Genomic DNA, 27,721 nt, shown 5'->3' with positions numbered 1-27,721 from the left:
CAGATTACAGTTTACACGAGAGGTTACATGCTATATTTTATATTTAGTGAACACAACACGTCTCAGTGGATTATGTGACTTGTAACGTTATTTCTTTCAGTGAAAAAAAAAAAACATTGTTAAAAAAGCAACAAAAAACAACAACAAATTCATCATGAGTTCATTTTTTTAGTCTATGGTTCAGTCCTTCATTACGAACATATTAAGACTGGAAAATATATTCTCTCACTTACCATGTCTGAATTAATTTATTATAGGAAAGATAATGTTGTTGATTGTTGTTTAACAGACGGTTGATTGTCTTGCTTTAGCCTCGCTGTTAAGTCCCATCACCATAGCAACAACATCAAACGCCTACCGCCAAATAAAATTGTTAAACATATCTCATGTGAACTCGTAACTATATTCCGTAGTGTTTTGACATTCGGCTGACTTAGATATTTAAAGCCTGGAGAGTATACAGACGTTTAGGGAACGAATAGTTTACTTGAACGATTGTCTATCGTAACCCGGAAGTAGTCCTTTCTGACCTTTTACCGCCAACTGACACTCGCACATGGGTTTGTTATGGTGTGGACTTTGACATTAGTTTCGCTATTACTAGGAGCTTTTTGACAGAATTGTTAAGCTATTGGCTACAATTTAACACGCTTTTAAAATTGGGGTTAGCTTAAAATGTTGCAAACCTTTCACAATATAAGACAAAGGTGTTTAGTAATTTCAAAAGTAATTTACTGTATAGGTGAGGTTTAACGTTATAGTTTGAGGAATTTCCACTAACCACAGCAGTTAAAATGGATCCCAGTCCACGCATTTTAGATGGAGGTCTTGCAACAGAACTTGAAGCAAGTGGGTTCCAATTACAGGTAGGTACTAATACTATTACACAGACTTACTGTCACTAATCACAAGTTTACTCACGCACGCTTATATTGTGTTTGCAGGGAGATCCACTGTGGAGTGCAAGACTTCTGCATACAAACCCACAGGCCATTAAGGACGTACATTACAGGTTATTACAGGCTTCATTATGTTCTGTACTTGGGTGGTCATGCAGTGCTGGAAGTGTGAATCATTCTAATAATTACTGTATATTTATTATACATGCAGTGTTTTTTGTAATTTTTATTAAAACTATATATATATTGAAAAGAACAGCATTTTTTAAAAAATATAAATCTTTTGTAACAATATACACTACCGTTCAAAAGTTTGGGGTCTTTTTTTCTTTCATTTTTTGATGATACTTTTATTCAGCAAGAAAAATATAATGGGTGATGAAAGGTGATAGTAAAGCTTTATATTGTTAGAAAAGATTTCTTTTTTTGAATAAATGCTGTTCTTTTAAACTTTTTATTCATCAGTGAATCTTGAAAAAAGTATCACAGGTTCCAAAAAAACTGTTTCCAACAATAATAACAGTGTCAAATAAGCATATTAGAATGATTTCTGAAGGATCATGTGACTGAAGACTGGAGTAATGATGCTGAAAATTCAGCTTTGCCATAAATTAGGAATAAATTACAATTGAAAATATATTAAAATAGAAAACAGTTAATGTTGTAATACTATTTCACAACATTACTGTTTTTACTGTATTTTTGATCAAATAAATTCAGCCTTGGTGAGCGTAAGATACTTTTTTAAAAAACATCTTACCATAATTTATTAATCTTTCAGTTCTTTGGTATTTCTGAATGCCTCTATTCTATGACAAGAATTAATTCATATTTGATGAATGACTGATCTGACTTTTTAAAATAGATTTCTTCAAAGCGGTTCTGATGTCATAACAACAGCCACATATCAGGCCACCATGGAGGGATTCGTGAAATATCTTGGTCTCCGGCCTGAGGAAGCGCAGCAGATGATGATGTCAGGGGTTCAACTGGCAAAAGAGACAGTGCGTGAGTTCATGTCTCATTCACCCGAATCAGGTGTGTGCAAGTCTAACTTCTGCTAAATCACTAATTTGGTCAAAGTTCTGCTACACAAATTCTAAAATGAATATATCCCCTAGAAGACAGAAGAGAACCTTTGGTTGCAGGCTCAGTGGGTCCATATGGGGCCTTTCTACATGACGGGTCAGAGTACACAGGGGCCTATGAGGACAAGATGACATTGGAGGTAATGAAAGATAAAGATCTTTGTCCGCCCAAGCTGCCTCCTCACAAGAATATCAAGTGCATGTTTTCTCTTTTGTCTTAGGAGTTGAAAGACTGGCATCGTCCACAGATCCAGTGCTTAGTAAAAGCTGGAGCTGATCTTGTTGCCATGGAGACCATTCCAGGTCTCAAAGAGGCGGAGGCTTTGGTGGAAGTACTCAAAGAATTTCCCGAAATTAAAGCCTGGCTTTCGTTTTCCTGTAAGGTGACTGATATTAAGCTTTTACATAAGCTTTCCTTGAATTACAAATACCGCACATATATTATGATATGCAATGATAAATTGCAACACACTTGCAATCATTTATGTGATTAAAACAAGTAAGAGTGTGCTAGACATTGCTATTAAAGGCACATTATGACACAAGTCATCCAGCTTTTATTAATATATGATATTCTAATATCGATCTAGCTTACTGCAATGTGCAACAAGTGTCTCATACCAGCCACTGAGTAAACACAGAGTAACTTTCAACACATTGTTTTGACCAAGTAAAATAGTGCTGCGTTACCCCACAATATTCATTTGTCATATAAAGTGACCTGTATAATTCAGCACTTGTGGCTGTTCCATTCGAATGAAATAAAATAATGTGAATTTAAGTGATCAAACGTAACTGTAACAACGTTCAAGTTCAGAGAGGAAGGTGAACGTTAAACGTAACTTTAATTGTAAAATATGCATAAACAACAAAATAAAAAGAGCGGCAGAGGCCGACTGCGGCATATAAGCGTAATAAAAACAGCAATGTAATGTTGCTGGCTCTCGGCCCGTCCTGCTTCATACCGCAGTAACGTTAAAAGATCTTTAATACATTAGCTCATCCATGAACCCAATGTCTCCCTGAGCTCCTTCGAATTGCTTTCCATTGGCCGTGGAGGTGAGGACGACAACTCCCATGATTCCACGCTCATCATGGCGTCATCAAGCTACACCTTTGTTGTTGTTTTTAATAAGCGACCTCTAGCGGCAAAACTTACCGTATTGTTCTGAATATATAATATTTTTCTTGGAAATACATGTTTAATGCAATAATGTGTTTCAGGACATTCATAACATTTCAAGCGGGAGGAGCTTTTCTGAGGCGGTTCAGGTGGCCTGTAGGTCCACACAGCTGGTTGCTGTGGGCGTGAACTGTTGTCCCGCTCCTTTGGTGAAACCGCTTCTAGAGTCAGCCAAGTCACACAAGAAAGCAGATTTGAGCTGGGTGGTCTATCCTAACAGTGGAGAGAGATGGGACCCCAAGACCGGGTGAGATTAATCAATAATTTTTTCATTTAACTTTTCATTTATTCAATTAAATTGACAGGGTTCCAACGTTCGTGGTGATCATTAAAATGATCATTTCCAGACATGAAAAAGACATGGACATTAATATTTGATTCCATTTCATCCCATATATTTCATATATTAAAAATCGCTTTTTGTGAATGTAATCTTTATGTAATTTTTTATAAGAAATTTATATTTTTATTTAGTAAGGATGCATTTAATTGATCAAAAGTGACAGTAAACTCTATTTAAAATAAATTCTGTTATTTTCTTTTGCTCAAATATATCACGGTTTCCACAAAAATATTAAGCAGCACAACTGTTTTCAACATTGATAATAAACAATGCTTCTTGTGCACCAAATCAGCATATTTGGTGGAAGTACTCAAAGAATTTCCCGAAATTAAAGCCTGGCTTTCGTTTTCCTGTAAGGTGACTGATATTAAGCTTTTACATAAGCTTTCCTTGAATTACAAATACCGCACATATATTATGATATGCAATGAGAAATTGCAACACATTTGCAACCATTTATGTGATTAAAACAAGTAAGAGTGTGCTAGACATTGCTATTAAAGGCACAATATGACACAAGTCATCCAGCTTTTATTAATATATGATATTCTAATATCGATCTAGCTTACTGCAATGTGCAACAAGTGTCTCATACCAGCCACCGAGTAAACACAGAGTAACTTTCAACACATTGTTTTGACCAAGTAAAATAGTGTTGCGTTACCCCACAATATTCATTTGTCATATAAAGTGACCTGTATAATTCAGCACTTGTGGCTGTTCCATTCGAATGAAATAAAATAATGTGAATTTCTTTTGCTCAAATATATCACGGTTTCCACAAAAATATTAAGCAGCACAACTGTTTTCAACATTGATAATAAACAATGTTTCTTGTGCACCAAATCAGCATATTAGAATGATTTCTGAAGGATCGTGTCACTGAAGACTGGAGTAATTAATGCTGAAAATTTAGTTTTGCCATGACTGAAATAAATGATATTTTAAAATATTAAAACAGAAAAGTTATTTTAATTTATCATATTTCACATTATTATTGTTTGTCCTGTATTTTGATCAAATAAATGCAGCCTTGGTGAGCATAAGAGACTTCTTTCAAAAACATTAAACATTCTTACCAACCTCAACCTTTGAACCGTGTAATTAAATAAAACGTTGTAATCAAATAATCACAAATGACTGCAAAACTCATAGAAATTGATTGGTCAAAAGGTATGGGAACCCTGAATTGATTTACTTAGATTGTATCTGACACAATTTGTCTCAATAGTTTCATTGTGTAAGGCTGTTCTGAATCTATTTCAGATGGATAACGGAAAAACAGACGTCATTTGCCAAATTAAGTCTCGACTGGAAAGAACAAGGGGCTTTGTGGATTGGTTGGTATCGAGTTGCACCAGTTAATACTAAGACTTTACTGCTTTACTCCTTTACTGTTGCGCTGACTCGCCAAGATTTCTGTTAACAGGTGGCTGCTGCCGTGTTGGTCCTGCTGATATAACTGCACTGAAGCAACAGCTACATGTATAGCAATGACTCATCATGAAACATGACACCGTTCACATCTAGTTACCTATGAAATAATGCACCGATGTGTAAGAAGGTGTATAAATATTTTATTTATAAATAAAAATAATACCAACACTAGATGACTAGACATTGAACATTATACATTAGGTGTCGCTGTGTTAAAGGAAGAACACAAATCACAATGCACATAACATGGAAGCAATCATGCAATCTTAGCTCACAGCGTTGCACAAAAACGTGATTGTAATCCTTCAAGTTAGTATTTACAATAAGATAGCGCCATTTTAATGGACTGTCACTTCACTATAGCCTGAATCTGATCCACTGACACATTATTAAACAGTCTGATATCTTCATGATAACTTAGTTTGTATTTTTTTAGACTTAGACTAATAAAACCATTTTGTGTAGTCTTCATAAAGAACAGTCTTCTATGCAATGTTCGGAGCATTCTGCGTGCACTTTATGCAGATTATTCATTTTTAAGTCCATACCGTCCTCCAATTATCTACCATCAGTAGCATATATATATACACCAAATAGCATATAACTAAAATGGAATGATGATTTTGATCAGAAAATCAAATATTCACTAAATGCTCTTGGTATACTTAAGGTGCATGCAGTCACAAATTTCGGCGAAATTTTGCAGACAAAAAAGTTTAGCAATGTATGTCGCTTTACTCACACTTTAATGTCGCTTTGAAACCAAGCAGCTTTCTGTTGGTCACTGAATCCTCATGACCAATTTAAACCGTTTTATTGCTGTCCTCTGTCGCATCTCGACCTCTGTTCCGGAGCCAAATTTTGGCGAAATTTCGAACCCAACCAACTTGAACCCATTGTGAAAACTGCATGGGGAAATCTTTAGCCCTCACGCAAAATTCCCGATCGCATGGATTTTGCACGCAAAAATTAGCTACACAATGGTAAATGTGACCGCACTATTTATTTAATGATTCATTTATTCACAATGTGTTTAGCAAAGCAGCATCAGAAGTGACTTAACCTCTTCTCGGAGAGCCATTAAGTAGTATTTTTAATCCCACAATGGGGCAGTCGTGGCCTAATGGTTAGAGAGTCAGATTGGTAACCCGAAAATTGTGGGTTCGATTCTCAACACCAGCAGGAAATGACTTGAGGTGCACTTGAGCGAGGCACCTAACCCTCAGTCGCTCCCCGGGCACCATAGCAAAAATGGCTGCCCACTGCTCCTGATGTGTGTGTTATCTACTCACTACTCCTAATGTGTGTGCACTAACTTGGATGGGTTAAATGCAGAGGACAAATTCTGAGTATGGGTTTCCATACTTGGCCACATGTCACTTTCACATTACCAAGGCCTGTGAAATTTGATTCACATTGCTGTAGAATGGTAGCATTACAAGAACCTCCCCAACGAGAGGTTATCGTCCTTCCTATGGGCATCAAACCGGCATTCTTATGGTTACCAGCCATACCTACTAAGCAACACCATTTGGCTTGCAACCGCATCTATCATATCTAACCTTTCACTGTTGCTAACAACCTGGAGAGATAAATATTCTTGTTTTAAACAGTCGAAACCCAATTGGCTCTTCAGGAGGAGGGTTGGAGACTTCAGACTTAGTCAGTTATGTCTTCATCCAGGTCACTGTCTGGAGAGCCTCTGTGCCTGTACTCTGCTGTGTTGGACAAACGCTTCCAGGCACTGTCGGACTTGTTCCCCGTACTGAGGGACCTACCCAGACGTTTCACCGCTCGCTCCTCAGAACTGTCCTCTGTTGCAGCTTGACCTCTGTGTTCTGAAGCCTGATGGTGGAGATCATGCCTCAGATTTTCTAGATTCAGTGCCCATGGTCCCAACTTTTGCCAGTTCACTCTCTGGAAGGCCATAATGCAATGCAGATTGCCTCCAACCTATAAAAATATTATTGAAATAACAAATATGTGAAACAATTCTAATGTCCAAATTATTGTAGAAGTACCATCACCATACTCAACTCGCTTACCTTCTTGGTTTTGCGATACTGAATGCCTCTCTCTGTATGACGAATGTCCAAGTATTCTGGGTTCTGAGTATTCAGATCCGTCACAATATCTGCCCATCTGATTAAAAATTAGGTTAGAATGTGTGCGTCATATTATAATTTGACCAAGTACTACAATTCCATAAAATGAACCATTACTTTTTACAGTGGATTGCAGGGTGTTTCCTGCTTGGTTCGCCAATGAGAATCCAGTGTTCCATCTCATTAAGCGGCAGTGACCCCCTGTAAAAAATAAAAAAAAATAAAGAAATGAGCTTTCTTTCTTAATTAGAAGAAAAAGAGTTAGTAATTTTCCTCTACACTTTCATGACATTTCATATTGTAATACCAGTGCTCAATAATAAGGATGGCCCAGGGTCAGTGTGAGAGATTTTTTTGACTTTTGGTGGATTGTCACAAATGCTGCCTTCATGTGCTTTCGGAATTATCATAAATACAAATTTCCTATTTAAAAATTGGACATGAACGCCTTCTCAAGTCGTATTTACCACTGGGAAGCTCGGGGATCATTTTGAAAAAAAGTAATATTGTAAAATATTACAAAACTGTAATAGTAGAAAATTTAAAACAACTTTTTATTCCTGTGATGGTAAAGCTAAATTTTCAGCATCTATTACAGTTAACAGTAGCTGCGTTTACATGGACACTTAATCGGATTGACGGCTCAATCGGACTAAAAAACCTTCATGTAAACACCTTAATCGATCCGATTGAGCTCGATCCGAATGAAATTTCTATCGGATTGAAAGGGGTGGTTTATCCCTTTTGTAATCCGATCGAGAGAACATGTAAACCCTTGATCGGATTGAAAACCGAAACTGAAAGGACTGCGCATGTGCGATGACGTTAACTAGCGTAATGACGTATGACGCGCGGAACGAGCTGTTCTTCCTGTTGAATAAAGTGTCATATTAACAGGGCTGCCAACTCTCACGCATTGAGCGTGAGACTCACGCAATTGACACTTTTCACACGCTCTCACGCCACACATCCATTTTCTCACGCACAGAAAAATTGTGGTGCAAAGAGGTAGCCTACTTTTAATATTAAACTAATTCTCAGCTCTTAGATTCCGTCAATTTTATTACGAAATTCAGACAAAAATACGTTTGGCGCTTGTAAATGTGACGTGACAGATCGCTGAGCGCCTCAGTTCAAGTGCACGTGAACCGATCACCTGTTACTTTTTTATTTAAAGATGCAGTACAACTTACCGAAAGTATACATAATATCGACCAATTAGTGTTTTTCAACCAAGGAAAGAGGTCAATATAACAGCAGGAGAACAATTATGTCACATAACGTTATTTACCTCAGGAAAGCCATTTAACGACCATAGCATGTTAATTGAATAGAAAAAATAGCTAGAGAGGAGATTTTGCTGAGCACTATATTACATATTTATTATATTTTTACTTATGTCATTAAATAATTGTTATTATAACAAAAACTGCATTATATTTAATTTAATGTTATTTTTAACCTTTAATAATACCAGCAGATTGGGCCCTCTATGTTTACAGCATTAGGTGAGATTATTTTTTTAAATAAAATTTAAAATAAACATGTATCCAAATTAGTCAATATTGAATCAAAATCGGAATCAAATCACAAGAATGGAATTGAAATCTTGAAATTTTTGTCAAGCAATAATAAAAACTGTATCCTATACCAGTCATTGTACAATGTAAACATTGTAACATGTTGTCACTAAACTTCATAAAATTCTATTTAGTTACCAAATGTTTTGACAATCACAATTACACTTATTGTGATGCAATATTTGTTCTTACATACCCCCCTCCCCCTCGCCAAAAAAAAAAAATCTCACTCCAAGCTAAACTCAAAAGTTGGCAGCCCTGTATTAATACGTTTCCCATCATTCTAAAATCCTCATTTCACTCGCGCGTCTGTGAAGTGAAGCAGGACAACGTCCCACCAGTGCTTGTTTTGGATTCTCATCCACAGATGACTGGTTTTGGCCGCGGGGAGGGGCATTTTTACTGCGTGATCAATAAGCAGCACAGCAAAACGGTTAATATGCTCTAAATTATGATCAGAGACGAATTAATATTACGTCTGCTGTTTAAAACAAATAAAGAACCAATAGAGGAGAATATTTATGCGTGAAAAGCGGGAAACTCTGTATATTCATGCAGTGTGCGCATGTCAAAACATCAGATCCGATTTGAAACTTGTGACATATAAACGCGCACATCAACCCGATTACTTTATTTATCATTCATGTAAACACCTTGTTCGGATTCATCAATCGGATTGATTTCATTCCGATTGTGTCCATGTAAACGTAGCTAGTGTCATATGATCCTTTCACAAATCATTCTAAAATTCTGATTTGGTGCACAACAAGAAACATTTATTATAATTATCAATGTTAAAAACAGTTGTGCTGCTTACTATTTTTGTGGAAACTTTGATACATGTTTTCGAGATACTCTGATGAATAGAAAGTTTAATATAACTTACTTAAAAACATATGATAACACTAATTTCTTAACCCAAAAATTACTGAACCCAAACATTTGAACGAGAATGTACATATGCTTGTTTGCATTAAAAACCTAAACATTTGGCATTCAAAAATGAAAACAGTATATAGTATATATATAAAAAAATTTGTATATATTATATGTTATATGCGCTGAATGATTGGTAATTTTTTTTTTTTTTTTTTTTTTTTTTGGTGTGGCAAGTAAAAGCTTGAACAAAAAAAGGGAAAAAATAGGCCTGAATACATTATTTGAATTTTTCTTACAACCATAATGACCTGAATTTAACAAATATGAGAATAAAATGAAAACCAAAGTTGCTGTATGTTGTACCTGTATGCTTTGGCTGCTTTTAGTGGTGTAGCTTCATAGCCCACAGGGCAGAAGTAGTGATTCTGACAGTGGTAAATGTAGGCCATTGATTCATCTTTGAGTCCCTGCGTCAGCTTCAGCAGCGCCCCCTCAGCTAGAAGGAACACACATGCTCTATAATATGCAACTCAAGTATTTTTATGACAGAATAATATTCTTTTATAATAGATAAACTGTCTATATCTAAACCCAAACATAAGATTAAGGAAATATCAGACTCGATTATTACATTTTAACTACTCTCTGCTGACTACTGTCATATCACTGTCTGATATGAACTGTTATGAAAAAGGATTCAGAATTCACACACCTGTCTCTCCTGCTGTCTTGTGCTTCCCATGAGGTTTGTACAGAATATAAGAGCATCCCCGGACACGAAAATTATCGTTGATTTGTCTGAACCATCTGCACCAATATAAAAATACATATTGTACATAAAAAATCAAAGTTTGGGGTCAGTACGATATATATTTTTAAGAAATGAATACTTTTATTCATCAAGGATGCAATTAAATTGAACAAACGTGACAAAGACTTTTACATTGTTAAAAAATATTTATTTAGAAATTTCAATTAATCAAAGAAACCTGAAAAAATGTATCACGGTTTTCAAAAAAGCAGCACAAATGTTCCCTATCGATACGGTTAACTTGTGTTGCGTTGCTAGACGCGATAGGGGGGAAAACTCCTTTTTCTCCGAATGTTGAAGCCTTACTGAATAACGCAGTGAAACTGCACAAGCCAAAGCAGTGCAGGAATCTGCACAAGCCTATTGGCTGAGCAGTGTAATCTACACAAACCTCCGCCGGCCCACAGCGAGTCAGGCTTTTACAGCCGCTACTTCCTCGTCCCCAAGAAGGATGGCGGCCTCAGGCCCATCCTGGATCTCGGGCATCTGAACCGCGCCCTTATGAAACACCCATTCAAGATGTTAACATTGAAGCAAATCCTCTCGCAAGTGTGCCCAGGGGATTGGTTTTTCTCAGTGGATCTGAAAGATGCCTAATTTCATATCCAGATTGCGGACTGTCTCTGTCACCGCGCAATTTCACGAAGTGCATGGATGCAGCCCTCTCCCCTCTGAGACAGAAGGGAGCACACATCCTGAATTACCTCGACGACTGGCTCGTTTTAGCCCAGTCGGAGCCTAAATTAGACACTCACAGATCCTTGCCCAGTGGGAGTTAAACACTCACAGATCCTTGCTCCTCAGCCATTGAGAATGCCTGGGACTCAGGATCAACTTAGCCAAAGAGCTCACTGTCTTCCAGCCAGTGAATCGATTTCCTGTGAGCAGTTCTCGACTCGGCCCAAATGCATCAAACGAATCATGAAGGACAGACACACAGTCCTTCTGGTGGCCCCCTCTGGCGGACCCAGCCTTGGTTCCCCGAGTTGATGCAGCTGCTAGCAGCAGCCTCATGGCCAATTCCCCTGAGGAAGGACCTCCTTTCCCAGGCGAAAGGAATGATTTGACACCCCCAACCCGAGTTGTGTGCCCTCCATGTATGGCCCCTTAATGGGAACTTACGGACCTCCTAGAAAGAGTCCTAAACATTGTCTCTGAGGCTAGAGCCCCGTCCACGAGACATCTTTACTTCCTTGGTCTGTTTTCTCTGACTGTTGTGCAGTCTGGAACAAAGACCCAACTTCCTGTAACTGTTTTTCCTACAAGAGCAGATGGACACGGGCTGCATCCCTTTTATGGACACGGGCAGCCATAGCAGCATACCACGCTCCTGTGGCCGGCCAGTCTCTAGGCAGGAACAACCTCCCTTCGAGCAGCTACAGTTGGTCGAGCTGCAGCCACTTTCGCTTAAGACCGCTCTCCTGTTAGCTTTAGCATCGGCCAAGCCATTGGGCCTAATGACTGCAAAGTCGTCCTCAAACCAAGACACGGCTACGTGCCCAAGGTGCTACTAAGATGAGTGTGAATTACACTTACTCTGCACCATTCGGGCCCTAATGCTGGGGCCACACCACAAGATATTCGGGCCGATTTCTCCCCTTCCGACAATCCTAAGTGAAGTCCCAATTATCTTGATGGTTCTACAGATGATCTTTTCAGATTTTCCTGTGGTGTGACATGTGTTAAGAGTGACAGAACCTGCTCGGAAGAACGTCGGAGCCGCCCCGATCACGAAACATGTTGAATAATTACGATCTGAAATCCTGATGTGTGGGGGGAACCCCAAGGACAAACGTGCACGTACTATGTTGATTGTCAGGTGGAATGAAATGATACTCAATCAGAAAGGAGCTGACAGAAGATGGAAGCATAACAACTGCAGTCATGGCGCAGCAAAGAGTGGAATGGATATGGACACAGTTGGACCTCTGGTTGAAAATCTGTTTGTGTGTGGTGTGTTGTCTTGGTGTGTTTTGGTGTGGCCCCAGCATAAGAGTGTATTAGGATTAGTGTATAAGAGTGCTTCGGAGGCCGCAACAAAGGGCATCCGGTCATGAAGCAAAGATGATCCTACTGGATAGTGGACGCCTATTGCATTGGCTTACACTTTGATGAGCCTTCAGTGCCCTATCGGTGTAAGAGCTCACTCCACCAGAGGCATGGCCTCTTCCTGGGCATGTTCCAGTGGTGTATCCATTGGCAACATCTGTGCGGCATCCGGCTGGCCCTCGCCGTCCACCTCTGCCAGGTTTTACAACTTGGATGTTCCTGCACTACAAGCCCGAGTCCTCTCTGTTTAGCTGGGTTTGACCTCAGAGTGAGCTCAGCCCACTAGTATCCCACTGGAGGCTCCATCTAATGGTCCGAGCCCCTTTTTCTAGTCGGGCAAATACCTTGCCCTTGCTTAGCCCTACTGCCCTCTAGACCCTTATATACAAGTGTCTTAGACTGGGGCCTTAAGCCTGGAACACGCCGAACTACGAACTAGCGCTGATGAAAGCAGACTGTGTTGTCGCCTCGCATCGGGGTAAAAAGCTGCACTTGAACACACCGAGAGAACTACTGCCGACTGTTAGCTAGAATGCGCGTTCTGCGCCTGCGTGTAAATGAGAAAACTGTCTATTTCTGCAGATATATTCGTCTATATTCGTCATTCAAAGAGGGAAACCGACGCTGCCGGCTGCAGATACACAAACGTAAACAAAGCAGTGCGTGCTTACCGTTTTGAATATCAATCCTGCTAAACACTTTCTTTATTCCACTCCTCTCGTGTTAATATTGAAATATTTGCCAAGGAACACTCGGGTAAGATGACATAACATTAGAACAGCCTTCAATCTGTACCGTTTTGACTTTGCTCGCTGGTTTGCTATTATTCTCGTGCACTGACTCGTTCACTAAGCTGAACAGCCAATCAGAGTTCCCTCTTTCACCGACGGCCCAACGCCCAACGGCGACGGCCCAACGGAAAAAAGCCGACAAGGACCTATTTCAGCCGACGGTGCGGAACACACTGAGGAAACTGCCCGACGGCCGACCGTCTGCTTGGTGTGTTCCAGGCTTTAGAACAATTGTTGTTCTGCAATCATAGCACGGCGTGATTGGATTAGTTACCCATTCCAATACAAGTGAACCGTATTGATAGGGAACATACTTGGTTACTAACATTACGGGAATGCGTATTATGTAGCTGGCCGTGCTATTATGCTACATGACTAGGCGTTCGTCACTTTAGTCGAGTTGATCTCAATCCTATGGCGAGACGGGCCCGTTTTATAGACGGATGCTCCGCCCATTCTGACGGGCTGCAGACACTGGTTCGCACAGGTCCACTGCATCGCCATAAGTTCGTGCAGATTACACTGCTCAGCCAATAGGCTCGTGCTTTGGCTTGTGCAGTTTCACTGCGTTATTCAATAAGGCTTCAACATTCACAGAAAATGTTGTTTTCCCCCCCATCGTGTCTTGCGGCGCAATACTCGTTCCCATTATCTCAGGGAACCGGGGTTACGTTAGTAACTGAGTATGTTTTCAACACTGATGATGATATAATAATAATAATAAGAAGAAGAAGAAATGTTTTTTAACATATTAGAATGATATCTGAAGGATCATGTGACACATTTTAAATTGTAATAATATTTCACAATATTGCTGTTATAACAACTTTATAACAATAAGCAACTGTGGTGAGCACAAGAGACTTTTTTTTTTTCAGACCCCAAACTTTTTAATGGTAATGAATGTATGTTAACACATTTTGAGAAATTGTTAAAATGCAAAAACTACAGTAAACTCACCGCATCAGAGTGGCATTGCCGGTGAACGGTCCAAACTTGATGTCTTCAAATGGAGGCTGGAAACCAAGTATATTCAGGGCTTCTTCTTGAGAAATAGGTGGGAGACTAAACAAATCAATCCTAAAGGTTACTCTTTGCAATTTCTACCAGACCAGATTAGAAATCTTAAAATAGATCAAGTGAATGTGCTGTTTTTGCTCCTAAAAATACATATTCCTTGGTATATTTTTGAACAGTGTCCCAAGTCTCATGCAATAAATCAGCAGAGGCCGAACCAAAAATTATATCATTTACAATATGAAATTAGCTAGCTGTTGATAAATTTCAGCAAGGAACACACCTGCCTGCTCCTAGAGTACTGTAGAGAAAGTTCCAACAAGAAATAAGTGAAGAGATTCCACAAGATGTTTTATACTGGGGTCGGCTGATGCAGTACCTTAAACATCAGAGAGGAGTGGTTAAATGTGCACTTTTTGAGTGTCATTTCTCATTCATTAGTGTATTACCATCTACGGAGGTCCAAGACTTTTCTCTGTTTGATCTCCTCCAGAGAGGCTTGTGGTGGGAGATCTTGTAGGTTTCTGCTGAGCCTGTCAGATGATTTCATTTTCTTAGAGTTGAATTTCTTTAAATTACCTGAGGAAACACACTTAATCCTTTAAAATCATTCTAGGTAATATATATTAATATATATTATACTCATTCTGGTTCAAATTTACACTCGCTTATCAAGTAGAATTTTGTCACAAGAATTTGTTTCACTGGAATATATAAAAGACCCTTAAAATGCAGTTAAAAATGGCTTAGCTGAAGTTTGGATAAAGTTAAAGATTCCTCAGATCAGTAATTCCAGTCTAAAAAATTCTAGACTCTGTTTGATCAGGCACTGAGTGATGGCACACATCCAATGCATTCTCTCTATAAACGCTGAATCTGGGAATAATTACAAATTAGTTAGGTGAAATGCATGTGACAGAGTCACTTGTGTCAGTGAAGTCATCACTGCAGTTACATAAATCACAGCAGATGGTCAATGAGCTCATTTTCCTGGCATATTTTGCTCAACAGCTTGTAGAATAAAAATGACCCTGATATTTTTGTAACTTTTCAGATTTCACTATTAGTTTACCGATAATAAAATTATTGTCATAATAAGCTTAAACATTATTTTCAAAGGATTCTTCAGTGTGATCTGTGGTCTACAGCAAAAATTCCCAAAACATGATAATGCCCTATCCTGACCTGAAATATATAGGCAGCTTTATATTTTCATTTATTAAAATAATTTATATTGTGAGAAAAATATTAAATGTTATATCATGAAAACAACTAAATCTAATGTTTCCTGAATTAAATAATTGGAAGAAATTTAAAAAGTTTGAAAACTCCTGGTCAACAGTATGTAGATGTCTGTGATAATTTTAGAGAGACTCATACTTGTTTTGGTTTTCCGCGTTAAAACCACATCAAAATCAGAGGTGTCAATCTCCCAGGCCAGCACAGGCTTGTTGCTGGATGACACAACCTCCATATCACAGTTCCCATCTAAAGACACACTTATTCCCCCTGAGTGACACTGGGAGGGGGTTGCAGTGTTAGTCTTGACTAATGATACCCCGGTGTCTGGATTGGTAGGTGGTGCATCTTCAGATGTGATGATGGGTCGGGCTCGGTTGAGCAGAGCATAGTCCGAGCAGACGGTGTAGAACTTCTCTCGGGAGTGTGTTACAGGGCAGGTCCAAGGAAGCTGGAGCTCTGCGCTGGAGGCCCGTCGCACCCGCAGCGCATCACTCGTCAACGGGCTCAGGAAGCTGCGCTCGCGCTCATCCTCTCTGCCCGGGGCCCGTGATGGGGCCTCTTGATCAGTTCTAGCAGATCCGTTGGCACCTTCACTTTCCACAGTGTTAGGCATTGAACGGAGAACTGGGATGACGGTTAGGAGAATACAGGTGTACTCCAGCTGTGACGGCTTGGTCCCAGAAGAGAGCTCAAAGAAAGAATCTCATCCACTAACTACAATTAAGAATAAGACAGAAAGTGCAATAATAATAATAATAATAATGTATATATATATATATATATTAGTGCTGTCAAATCGATTAATCGCGATTAATCACATCTAACAAAAGTTTTTGTTTACATATAAGTGTGTGTGTATATATATATAATATATATATATATGTCTATAATATTTGTGTTTTTATATACTATATGTCTGTGTATGTATATATATATATATATATAACTCGATATACACACACAGACATATAATAGGCTATATAAAAACACAAATATTATGTAAACAAAAACTTGTTTGATTTTTTTGTAAAATAAGGTGTGGTGTGACACTGTTGTCTCCATCACCATGATATAGTCCCTACACTAAGCCAGAGATTGCTATTAATTTAAATTATGAAACTGACAATAGCTTTAAACGACGTTTAATCTTCTATATAGATTAATGGTACCACATGGTTGAATTCGACCTACAACATCATCATCGTCAACAACATTACCTACCATCGTTTTTAGGTCATTATTTATCGATGATGGTCGGTAGGCATCATTTCAGGAATAGATTGTAAGATAAATCGCTGCAATGTAAGTTTAAACCACCGAGAACACCATATAAATAATATAGATATCTGAATAATAGCTAAACACCATCAATGTAGCATCAATGGGCTCTTCGAAATAATTTAACCCTTAAGTTACATGAATGCGGTTTCATAGCGCAAATATTTATCCTTATTTACTTAACCTTAGTTAAAATATTCATAATAAACACCTACCTTGCCAATTCTGCAAGAATAATTTATGTATAATGCTCTGCGCGAGCTCTCTGTTTGACTGCCTAGCTGTGTTTTAACGGGCTCTACCAATCTCAAAGACAGGGGTGTTTTACGACATAGAAAATTTTAATATTTCCTTTATCGGATTTAAACGGTCTACATAACGGTGTACCGTTTTATTGAATATATTTTAAGAACGCTCGTATAATACATGCAATGTTATGGCAGATAGTTTTGTAAATGAAGATAGTGGTAAAGATGGCCCCACCTCCGTTGTTCTTTCAGGGGAAGTAGAGCATGGTTGTCTTTAAAGAGGACTGAACTGCCTGTCAGTGAACTACTGAACTGAAGGAGGTGCAAAGACCTGGGTAGGTAAGCAACAAGAATCAAATAAAGCGAGTTTATGAAGTGTGGCTAAAAACTAAAGCATCGTTCCATGTGAAACAATTTATTGAAAATGTTTAACCTGCAGAAAGTTACCTGATCAAAACTTGATTGTTGATGCATCATGACACCTCAAAGCTTTTTTTTTTTCACTAGATATTTTTTACTCCAATTTTACTATTATTATTATTATTAAAATGAACTGTATCTTGACCATTTTGGGACAGTGTTGATTAAAAAATAATAATAATAATAATAAGGCTCACATTAGCTGAGTTGTTAGCAATGCTTAATGTTTTGAAATAAGTCTCTTATACTCATCAAGCCTGCATTTATTTGATCAAAAATACAGAAAAAAGCTGTAATATTGTGAAATATTAGTACAATTTTAAAATAATGGTTGTCCATTTTAATATACTTTAAAAAATATTTAAAATGTATTTCTGTGATGCAAAGCTGAATTTTCATCAGCCATTACTTCAGCCTTTAGTGTCACATGATCCTTCAGAAATCATTCTGATATGCTGATTTGATACATAGTTATTATGAGTGTTGAAACAGTTGTGCTGCTTCATATTTTTTTTTATAACCTGTGATACTTTTTTCAGGATTAGGGTGAAAAAATAACAGCATTTATATTAAATTCAAAAGTTTGGGCTCAGTAATTTTTTGCTTTCATTTTTTTGAAAGAAATTAATACTTTTATTGAGCAAGGATGTGTTAAATTGATAAAAAGTGATAGTAAAGATTTATATTGTTAGAAAAGATTTCTTCTTAAGGTATCATTGTGTAATAGCACTAACATTATATTTGATGTGATAAAAGATTAGCATGAAAAAAAATTCAAATTTCAAGTCATTTCAAAGGCTATGAGTGTCCCATTCAACCTAAATGTACCCATATATATAATTATATTTAATATATATATATATATTCATGTTAATCTTTTATCACATCAAATATAATATTAGGGCTATTACACAATGATTTACAGAAAGTTTATGACCTTAAGAACAAATGGTGCAATGCCAAGTTGATTACAAATCAACTAGTAGTTACTAATCTCCAGATAACATCCCAACCCTGTATTGTGTGATCAAGTGTCCTTACTTGACTGATGTTTCTAGAATCTAACCAGCATGGCTTGCAAGCTGCTAATAATCGATACAGACTGTGGCATAGATGATGCTCTAGCCATCATAGTTGCTCTTGCAGCTCCCGATGTGAAGGTGTTGGGCATTACCTGCTGCTTTGGAAACACTGATGTGGATAATGTATGTCAGAATGTGGTGCGAGTACTGTCAGTCTGTCAACAAACCAAGGTATGTGCATTTAAAACAGTACCAATACAAATGTCAAGAACTAAGATGAGATAATTGCATTCTATTGTATTGTTTTCCCTCAGATTCCAGTCTTCAAAGGGTCTGCTGGTCCTCTAGTTAGATCTGACACACCATGTAAAGATCATTTTGGCACAGATGGACTTGGAGATGTTCTGCAGAACTCTGAGATTTGGAAGAGGCAGATACAGAAAGAGCATGCCGTTCATGCCATGATACGACTGGTGAATGAAAACCAGGGAGAGGTAAGAAGTAAACTAATAACCCCCTTTAGTTATAGAATATTGATGTAAAAGTTTGAATAGAAACATTAAAAAAACATTCAAGCACAATATGTAACATTTTCTATCAACTTGCGTATTATTTTGTTTTTAGTTAATAAGCTTTGTTTTAGTTCATTTGAACTCAAATCACACATTTTGAGTCTCTATGGTCACTTTGCAGTATTTGTTTAGTTTTGTTGGCCATGTAGTGTTTAGATTATTTTTTATTTACCTCAGAGATCCTAAAGAACAGTATGTGAGAGGACCTGAATCTTACAAAAAAAAAAAATTTAAAATAAGCTAAAATGTAAGATAATATATATATTTTTTAAATATAATTTGTTCCCTTAACTGCTATTTTTATTTAAAAATCAGGGTTGTAAAATAATCTGATAATCAGGAATAAAAACCCTGTAAACACCATCAACTAGAAAAGTCATGTATACACTGGTAATAAAAATTATAAGCCCTGAAGTGATTGAAATTTTTAGTATATTTCTGGTTTGAACGTTTAAAAAAAAAAGCAGCATTGTCATTACAGAAGTATCAAGAAATAACTTGAAGTGCAATCATATATTATTTTTAACAATAGTGGGTTAAGGTCAAAAAGATTAAGAACCACTGGGTAAGAATGTTTAAAATGCAGTTAGTGAACTCTTCTGAATGTTGTGATGCCATCTTGTGGTTGACAATGGAACTTAAACATCCCTGTTTGTTTAAATACACAGGTATCTCTCATTGCTCTTGGTCCACTCACTAACTTGGCTTTGGCTGTTAATTTAGACCCCACTTTCCCTCAGAAACTCAAGGATCTGTATATTATGGGCGGTAATATGGAAGGTAAGAAAATAAGCTGCTGTGCAGGTACCTCCAAATTTTACTTTGTATATCAGTGATTATGTATAACATAAAAACCAAGCCAGTGCTGAGAACAGCACAGGTCAAGACACGCTCCCCTAATCGGGTCTCTTTCTATTGAGCTTCATCTCTCCACACTGTCCACTGTTAAATCTTCCAGGGAAGGGAAATCTGACACCAACGGCAGAGTTTAATTTTAGAATGGACGCTGAATCAGCTTACGTAGTTTTGGAGGAATATACCTGCTCAACACACATCGCAACCTGGGAGTTCACTTGCAGAAACAAACTATCTTGGGTAAGAGCCCCCAACATGAGCAAAATCCATTCTTGCGTGAACATTATAGGCCTGACAAACTTGTGTGCTTCATATTTTTCCAGGAGTGTTTTGATGAGCTGGTCAATCAGGATACATCAGCTGCTCGATTCATGAAGAAGATAACCTCCAAGTGCTGGGCCTTCTCTAGAGAGCTTTCCATCAACAGCAACAAAGATGTGCTCTTTGGGCAAGGGTTTGTGCCCTACGATGCCTTTGCTGTGGCAGCTTGTGTGGACAGCAGCGTGATTACAGAGAGTGTACAGTGTGCCGTTCGCGTGGAGGTACAAGGCGTATTGGGACGAGGCATGATGGTTGTGGACCAAGCCAATACTCTGAAGAAAGGCCATCTTGCGTTTGTGATGAAGACATGTGACCTTAAAAAGTTCAGCTTGATGCTCAAAGCTTCTTTACAATTAGCATAGAAATAAGTTTCTTTGCAATGCATTTGTATTACATGAAGAATCCTCTGCAAGTGTCCCTGTTCTGTTAAAGAGTTAGTTTAGCCAAAAATCTGTCACTCACCCTCACGTCATTCCAAACCCACAAGACTTTCATACGTTTTCAAAAACACAAATAAAGATGTTTTTCTGTCCCTTCACTGAAAGTCCACACAACCAAAACTTTGACACTTCAAAAAGTTCATAAAGACATTGAGAAGTAATCCATATGAATCATGCGTTGATCACTGATTAAATGCAAATCTAAATTGCATGTCTCTCTTCAGAAGACGTGAAATAAAACGTTAATATGGATTGTTAGTCTTTATGAACTTTTTGAAGCATCAATGGAGGGAATCTCTCAGGTTTTATTAAACCTGATGTTTCATGTTTCATAGATGAAAGTTTGAAATTTCATAAGGACAAGATGACAATTACTGTCCCTTTAAGCAAATTAAAATTTAGGCAGAAATAAAACGAGAAGTCAATATTCCAGCCTGATATGTTTATTTCAACCAATGAGACCAAACGCTCACTCTTGAAGTGACAAATGAATGATGAACAGAACACATTTCAAGTTCTTTAAGCTCCCTCAAATTAAAAGCCAATTTCAGCAAATGAAGCTTTTCGCTTCAAGCTGAGGCCAATTAAAATAAAATAAAATCTCAACTTCTGAATACTTTTACGATTTGGCTTGGACTTAGAGGGGTTCAAATCAATGTGGTAATCGTAGTCTTAACCACTTTCATCTTCCCAAATGTTAAATCAACCAAGAAGTGTGGCCAGACAATGCCAAGAATGAAATCATCAAACCAATATAACAGCATTTTGTAGGAGTGGGGATTTACGCAAAGTGCTTATTTTAAGGTTGAGTAATACTGCATCTTGCATTTTAATACAATAATACTGGATCATATACTTTAATTCCAAACAATGCAGTATTACTCAAAACAGGGAATCTCTAAAATGGTAAAGAAAAATACCCCTACAAGGGCAATAGCATTAAACCAATGTCGTAAATTTTTCGTTCACTTTGTCTGTTAAAATTGAACTCAAGGCATTTTTATACCCCACTAAAATAAATAGGTCTGAATTCTGAGGTGAATTGGAATTGCAACACTGGGTTTCCAATGGACATTTGTACCATTACAATTCAAGATTTTTTCCAATCATTAAAATGATCTTGGTGTACATCATACTATATTCAACCAGGAAAAATAAAACAAGATTAGAAACCACTGCATTTTCTGTTGCTCAGTGAGGCTGTTCTGCCTCAGATGCCATTGTTGTCGGGGCTGTTGGGCCAGGGCTCTGAGTTCCAGCGATTGAGTGAGGGAGACCACCCCATGTTCCAGGGGTTGTAGGTGCGACCCACGTCGTTGGGGGCAGGTGTGGGCGGTGCGGTGTGGCTGACCAAGTCAGGGAGAGCGGAGGAAGGAGGAGGGTTGAAGGGGTGCAGGGTGGAGTCATTGCCAGTGGACCAGATAGACCTGTTGAAGGACCAGGGACTGCGCGCACTGCCCAAAATGGACTAAACACAAGCAGAAAGAGAAAGACTATCATCTCATAACCTGCAAAACTACATATATATACATATATATACACATTATGTATATATATATATATATATATATATATATATATATATATACACACAGTGAGGAAAATAAGTATTTGAACACCCTGCTATTTTGCAAGTTCTCCCACTTGGAAATCATGGAGGGGTCTGAAATTGTCATCGTAGGTGCATGTTCACTGTGAGAGACATAATCTAAAAAAAAATCCAGAAATCACAATATATGATTTTTTAACTATTTATTTGTATGATACAGCTGCAAATAAGTATTTGAACACCTGTCTATCAGCTAGAATTCTGACCCTCAAAGACCTGTTAGTCTGCCTTTAAAATGTCCACCTCCACTCCATTTATTATCCTAAATTAGATGCACCTGTTTGAGGTCGTTAGCTGCATAAAGACACCTGTCCACCCCATACAATCAGTAAGAATCCAACTACTAACATGGCCAAGACCAAAGAGCTGTCCAAAGACACTAGAGACAAAATTGTACACCTCCACAAGGCTGGAAAGGGCTACGGGGAAATTGCCAAGCAGCTTGGTGAAAAAAGGTCCACTGTTGGAGCAATCATTAAAAAATGGAAGAAGTTAAACATGACTGTCAATCTCCCTCGGACTGGGGCTCCATGCAAGATCTCACCTCGTGGGGTCTCAATGATCCTAAGAAAGGTGAGAAATCAGCCCAGACCTACACGGGAGGAGCTGGTCAATGACCTGAAAAGAGCTGGGACCACCGTTTCCAAGGTTACTGTTGGTAATACACTAAGACGTCATGGTTTGAAATCATGCATGGCACGGAAGGTTCCCCTGCTTAAACCAGCACATGTCAAGGCCCGTCTTAAGCTTGCCAATGGCCATTTGGATGATCCAGAGGAGTCATGGGAGAAAGTCATGTGGTCAGATGAGACCAAAATAGAACTTTTTGGTCATAATTCCACTAAACGTATTTGGAGGAAGAAGAATGATGAGTACCATCCCAAGAACACCATCCATACTGTGAAGCATGGGGGTGGTAGCATCATGTTTTGGGGGTGTTTTTCTGCACATGGGACAGGGCGACTGCACTGTATTAAGGAGAGGATGACCGGGGCCATGTATTGCGAGATTTTGGGGAACAACCTCCTTCCCTCAGTTAGAGCATTGAAGATGGGTCGAGGCTGGGTCTTCCAACATGACAATGACCCGAAGCACACAGCCAGGATAACCAAGGAGTGGCTCTGTAAGAAGCATATCAAGGTTCTGGCGTGGCCTAGCCAGTCTCCAGACCTAAACCCAATAGAGAATCTTTGGAGGGAGCTCAAACTCAGTGTTTCTCAGCGACAGCCCAGAAACCTGACTGATCTAGAGAAGATCTGTGTGGAGGAGTGGGCCAAAATCCCTCCTGCAGTGTATGCAAACCTGGTGAAAAACTACAGGAAACGTTTGACCTCTGTAATTGCAAACAAAGGCTACTGTACCAAATATTAACATTGATTTTCTCAGGTGTTCAAATACTTATTTGCAGCTGTATCATACAAATAAATAGTTAAAAAATCATACATTGTGATTTCTGGATATTTTTTTTTAGATTATGTCTCTCACAGTGGACATGCACCTACGATGACAATTTCAGACCCCTCCATGATTTCTAAGTGGGAGAACTTGCAAAATAGCAGGGTGTTCAAATACTTATTTTCCTCACTGTATATATATATATATATATATATATATATATATATATATATATATATATATATATATATATATATATATATATATATACACACACATAGTCATGGGAAATCTGAAACATGTTAAGTATATTGTATATTGAAACATGTATAATATATACACACACACACACATGCACACACTACTAAAAAGTTCTGCTGACAAAGGAAGAGAAATCTTACAGTTGTTGGAGTTGATGGGGATCCAGTGCTGGTAGCCCAGGTGTTACCAGGCTCAGTCTCCCAGATGGACGGAGACACTGGAGTGTACTCAGGCCAACTCTGCTGGGGCTCTGAACTCTTGGGAACGGTCATGCCTCTGAAAACTGATAGAGAAAATAACCATAATATTGGATACACTAGCATTGCAAACTGGACTTTACGGGGATGTAATTTTTCCGCATTGAATTCCATATTTTCTGCCCTGAAAAGTATGAACCGCATGAGTTGCTAATATCCAAGAAAAAAAAAAAAAAAGAGTTTTGGGGAAGGGTGGTGGTTACTGTATGATGACTGAAATAGCAAAATGGCCTTAAACAATTACTAAAAGTTACCGCAAAATGATACGTTCTCTAATACTTTATCTTTGCAGCCGACACAGACTCAAATATCAATAGTATATTAATAAACAATTAAAACGTCTCCTTGCTATTTTTTTCCGACACAATCATAATCATTATTTTTGCCAGTGCTTTGCAGCAAACTTTATCAGCACTTGAGCGCGGAATAGGCATATATTCCACCCCCAGTATATAATTAAATTAATAAAAATGTGCGATTAGTCGACTAATGGCTTAAATGAATGACTACTAGTCGACTAGAAAAATCTTTAGTCAGGGGCAGTCGTAGTATTATTGCAATATTTCTTGTATCTTTATTTATTTATTTTAATAATAATAATAATAATAATAATAATAATTGCCTTGGGGTCAGGCGTAGTTTTCCTTCCTTTTTGTCTTTAGCTGATCACATGCCTGATTTTTAGCATTTTATCTTGGTTGATAAAATTTTAAATATAGACTGGTTTTTGCATACCTCCAGAGAGATTAAGTGGGTTGTTGGGTCCAAAAGCAGAGAAAGAGTTAACTGGAACAAAAGCGGGGCTGCTGGTGGTGTCTATTGGGCTCCAGAGTCCAGAGCTAAAAGATGCACAATGACATTATAAATATACTTGTAAAAACATTGATTAAGCAATGCATTAAGCAATGTTTCATTATGAAGGCACTGCACCTGTCAGATCCATCACTCTCCACTGATGTCATGTGAGACAGTGGCACCTTCCCCAGACTGTCAGCTTTACTAGCTGAGCCACTGCCACCTGTGAAAACAAGAGCACACAACTTGTATAACATTTACGCATAAATGTGTTGGCACTTTAAAAATAAATATCAGTTAATGGTATCACCCACAAATTCGGTGCACAACTACATTCAAGTACAAACTCACCAGGGCTTTTGTCATAGCCAGCAGCTACAGCTGCAAAAGTTGGATTTCCATTCTGACCAGGCAAAGAGGCCGACTTGGTGAGCTTATTCCCTGGAGCCTTCTTTAAAGTAGCCTCGCTATAAAAAAATATACAAGAAAAAAAGGTCACTCATGGATTTACATGATGAAACCTGCCTTGATGGCAGTTTCTCAAATGAGTTCTAGTAGTATGGGCACTTTAAAGCAGACGCCTGTTAAAGTTACCAGTTGGTGTGGATCACGCTGCTGTAGCTTCCACGAGGCACCAGGCCAGGGGAGGTTGGGGAGGTTGGGGGTGGGGAACAGGTTCTGGAGATGACTGAACTGGGTCCTTTCAGGAAGGGGTCTGCATGCATGGTCTGCATAGAGATCTGCTGAAGACTGTCTGCTTCTGATAAGACATGAGACAAATGTTTAAATTTTGGGATAAGAGTACATAAAATAACAAGCTGACTCAAAAATAAGCCCAGGTTAAACTTCTGCACTCATTACTTACGGTTGCCAGTTTTGCTGAGAGGAACATCCCATTCTGGTGGGGGGGACTCTTTCTCTCCTTCTGATCCACTGCTATGACCCAGCTCTGACATGGAGCCATTGGATACAAACTTTCCAAGTGGAGATAGACGGTCATCACCCATCTTCCCACTGACTACTAGGATAGAGTAAAAAAAAATATTTTAAAATGGTTTCAAGATTCAAAAGTTGGGTGGAAAAGCGGACACGTACGTTTGCCCAGAGCTCGTGGTTTGGAGAAGCTGTGAATTCCTGTATTGGCAAGGGTTTTGGTGAAGGTCTTGCGCTGCTTATCCTGTTTTTCCAGGGGTGTGACGTAAGGGAGTTCAAGAGAGCTGTGTAGAAAATATGATATCATATTTATAATACATCATATTTTTTTAATATATTAAACTGATCAGAGTAATAATAGAGATTGTGTAAATCTGATGCAAAACAAAAATCCATAATTCAATTCATTTATATTCAGTATTCTAAGTTACAGATAAAAGGCTCACTGGAAACTTTAAGGCCTTCAAGATGAAGTACGCCATTTCTGCCCCACTAATAGCACATCGGGTTGCACAAATAAAAGGAAGTCAAAGAATAAACAGGTGTGATGCCATTTCGAACAAAAGTTGAAGTTGAAACTACCAGAAAACTTTTCACTGGCTGTTTAACACCTACAGACTACCATTGGTCATGATTATAAATAGGTGGGTAAATAGGCTCCACCTTATTTGACATCGAAAGCTTGCACTGTGAATACACTGGAAAGATGCTTTATAGTTGAAATTGAATCTGCAATTGTAATTGAAATTCTGATTCCTGAAAAACTTAAGTTGAACTTTACAACACTGAACCTGACACTACAACTTTTTTTTTTTTTTTTTAATACTGTAAAGCTGCTTTGATGCAATTCTGCAGACATCCCACATCTCCCAGTAGTTCAGTGAGTCTCTGGCATATTGATAGTGTCTCCTGGACGCCTGCAAATTACATAAAATATCCCAGAAGTTGTTCCTTCCAAATCCCCCAACACCAACAATCTCTGAACAAACCTGGATTTTTCCACTTGGTTCTCCTTCTTTGTGGTTGGTTGTTTCTTAGTTTTTAGTTTAGTAGGAAAGGGAGTAATTTCTTCTCTTTCTTTTCCATTGTCCATTGACACAGGTTTTCCTTTCACCTTCACTGGCTCCTGGTTAATAAGACAAATTGTAGTCAAAGAGTTCATCTAAAAAGCAACTAATAGCAAGCTGATTTGGAAGTACTCTGTTGGTCTAGTACAGGGGTCTCCAACCTTTTTTCATTTGAGAGCTACTTTTTAAAAATGAAAGTGGCCGAGAGAAACTCATGTAATACAATACTTAAATCTCTTAAATAATGTCTCATAACTCTCATATTAACAACTATCCAAACTATTTTAGACCTAAAAGAGTTTTTGTAGGCCTATATATCACCCTTAAATGTCAGAGAAAAGAACAGAATCAGAGATTTTTTTTTTTTTTAGAAAATTGTACTTTGCATATTATACTGTAAAAACACATAATTATAGTTGATTTTATAGTGCATCATAACTAGAGATGAAAATGCATGAAAATTTCATTTGATGATTATAGTGACCAAAATGATCACGGTTATCACCAAATCCTGTTAAAAAAGTACTAATACTACACAATAAAATCAGTTTTATGTCGAAAACCAGCAAATAAAATTAGCATCTACTAACATGTACAAGTTAAAATAAAGTTTAGGTTTTATAAAAAGATAAACCTCACATCTTTCATCCTTTAAATCATTTTTATAAAAAGAATGAGTCAAAAGGATAAATTACTGACATTTACAATGCACATTAGCTTATCTTTTATTATTAATAGTAAAATTCGGTCATTTTTCTACATTTCAAAATTCTACATTTGAAGTAACGAACTTGACACGAACTTAACGAACTGACCCCTTGGCG

At 38.0% G+C, this 27,721-nt stretch overlaps 5 protein-coding genes across 11 annotated transcripts in view; 2 read left to right on the top strand and 3 right to left on the bottom strand.

Moving 5' to 3' along the window:
* nme7 (NME/NM23 family member 7) overlaps positions 1-517 on the bottom strand; it is a 37,780-nt gene extending 37,263 nt beyond the window's left edge. The window contains exon 1 of the mRNA XM_084129844.1: positions 234-517. Within this exon, the coding sequence (XP_083985970.1) occupies positions 234-236 (3 nt within the window). The 5' untranslated portion in view covers positions 237-517. The remainder of the gene's footprint in view (positions 1-233) is intronic.
* LOC311092859 lies at positions 512-5,121 on the top strand. Of its 4 annotated transcripts, none has more exons than XM_084129849.1 (8): positions 512-866; positions 945-1,012; positions 1,765-1,937; positions 2,021-2,127; positions 2,209-2,370; positions 3,212-3,417; positions 4,780-4,853; positions 4,943-5,121. In XM_084129849.1, the coding sequence occupies exons 1-8, from the start codon at positions 795-797 to the stop codon at positions 5,002-5,004; spliced, it is 924 nt and encodes a 307-aa protein (XP_083985975.1). In that variant the 5' UTR covers positions 512-794; the 3' UTR covers positions 5,005-5,121. The 4 variants fall into 4 exon arrangements, with proteins under 4 accessions (XP_083985975.1, XP_083985976.1, XP_083985974.1 ...); XM_084129850.1 differs by having other exon boundaries at positions 549-866; positions 2,024-2,127; XM_084129848.1 differs by having other exon boundaries at positions 661-866; positions 2,024-2,127; positions 4,780-5,121.
* Positions 5,071-17,229, bottom strand: LOC311092855 (basic immunoglobulin-like variable motif-containing protein). Of its 2 annotated transcripts, none has more exons than XM_084129842.1 (10): positions 17,186-17,229; positions 15,563-16,138; positions 14,632-14,761; positions 14,466-14,561; positions 14,126-14,230; positions 10,227-10,321; positions 9,878-10,010; positions 7,173-7,256; positions 6,996-7,092; positions 5,071-6,903 (listed from the first exon to the last, which is right to left on the bottom strand). In XM_084129842.1, exons 2-10 carry the CDS (start codon positions 16,035-16,037, stop codon positions 6,610-6,612), a joined length of 1,509 nt encoding a protein of 502 aa, XP_083985968.1. In that variant the 5' UTR covers positions 16,038-16,138; positions 17,186-17,229; the 3' UTR covers positions 5,071-6,609. The 2 variants fall into 2 exon arrangements, with proteins under 2 accessions (XP_083985968.1, XP_083985967.1); XM_084129841.1 differs by lacking the exon at positions 17,186-17,229 and adding an exon at positions 16,918-17,044.
* LOC311092858 (uncharacterized protein) lies at positions 17,201-21,007 on the top strand. 2 transcript variants are annotated; one of them, XM_084129846.1, is made up of 6 exons: positions 17,201-17,285; positions 18,429-18,623; positions 18,707-18,886; positions 19,633-19,744; positions 19,923-20,059; positions 20,143-21,007. In XM_084129846.1, exons 2-6 carry the CDS (start codon positions 18,441-18,443, stop codon positions 20,500-20,502), a joined length of 972 nt encoding a protein of 323 aa, XP_083985972.1. In that variant the 5' UTR covers positions 17,201-17,285; positions 18,429-18,440; the 3' UTR covers positions 20,503-21,007. The 2 variants fall into 2 exon arrangements, with proteins under 2 accessions (XP_083985972.1, XP_083985971.1); XM_084129845.1 differs by having other exon boundaries at positions 17,237-17,289.
* The window catches only part of tmem131 (transmembrane protein 131), a 38,621-nt gene continuing 31,907 nt past the window's right edge, over positions 21,008-27,721 (bottom strand). Inside the window, exons 33-41 of one of the 2 annotated variants that reach the window (XM_084129839.1) lie at positions 26,820-26,956; positions 25,993-26,114; positions 25,763-25,918; positions 25,492-25,657; positions 25,249-25,364; positions 25,033-25,120; positions 24,838-24,941; positions 23,986-24,128; positions 21,008-22,048 (exon numbers count right to left, since the gene is read on the bottom strand). In XM_084129839.1, the coding sequence (XP_083985965.1) occupies positions 21,791-22,048; positions 23,986-24,128; positions 24,838-24,941; positions 25,033-25,120; positions 25,249-25,364; positions 25,492-25,657; positions 25,763-25,918; positions 25,993-26,114; positions 26,820-26,956 (1,290 nt within the window). In that variant the 3' untranslated portion in view covers positions 21,008-21,790. The remainder of the gene's footprint in view (positions 22,049-23,985; positions 24,129-24,837; positions 24,942-25,032; positions 25,121-25,248; positions 25,365-25,491; positions 25,658-25,762; positions 25,919-25,992; positions 26,115-26,819; positions 26,957-27,721) is intronic. The other variant, XM_084129840.1, reaches the window with a different exon arrangement.

This window comes from Abramis brama, assembly GCF_963993115.1.
Source record: "Abramis brama genome assembly, chromosome: 11".
Taxonomy (NCBI): Eukaryota; Metazoa; Chordata; class Actinopteri; order Cypriniformes; family Leuciscidae; genus Abramis; species Abramis brama.
This window is presented reverse-complemented; position numbering and strand designations above follow the sequence as displayed.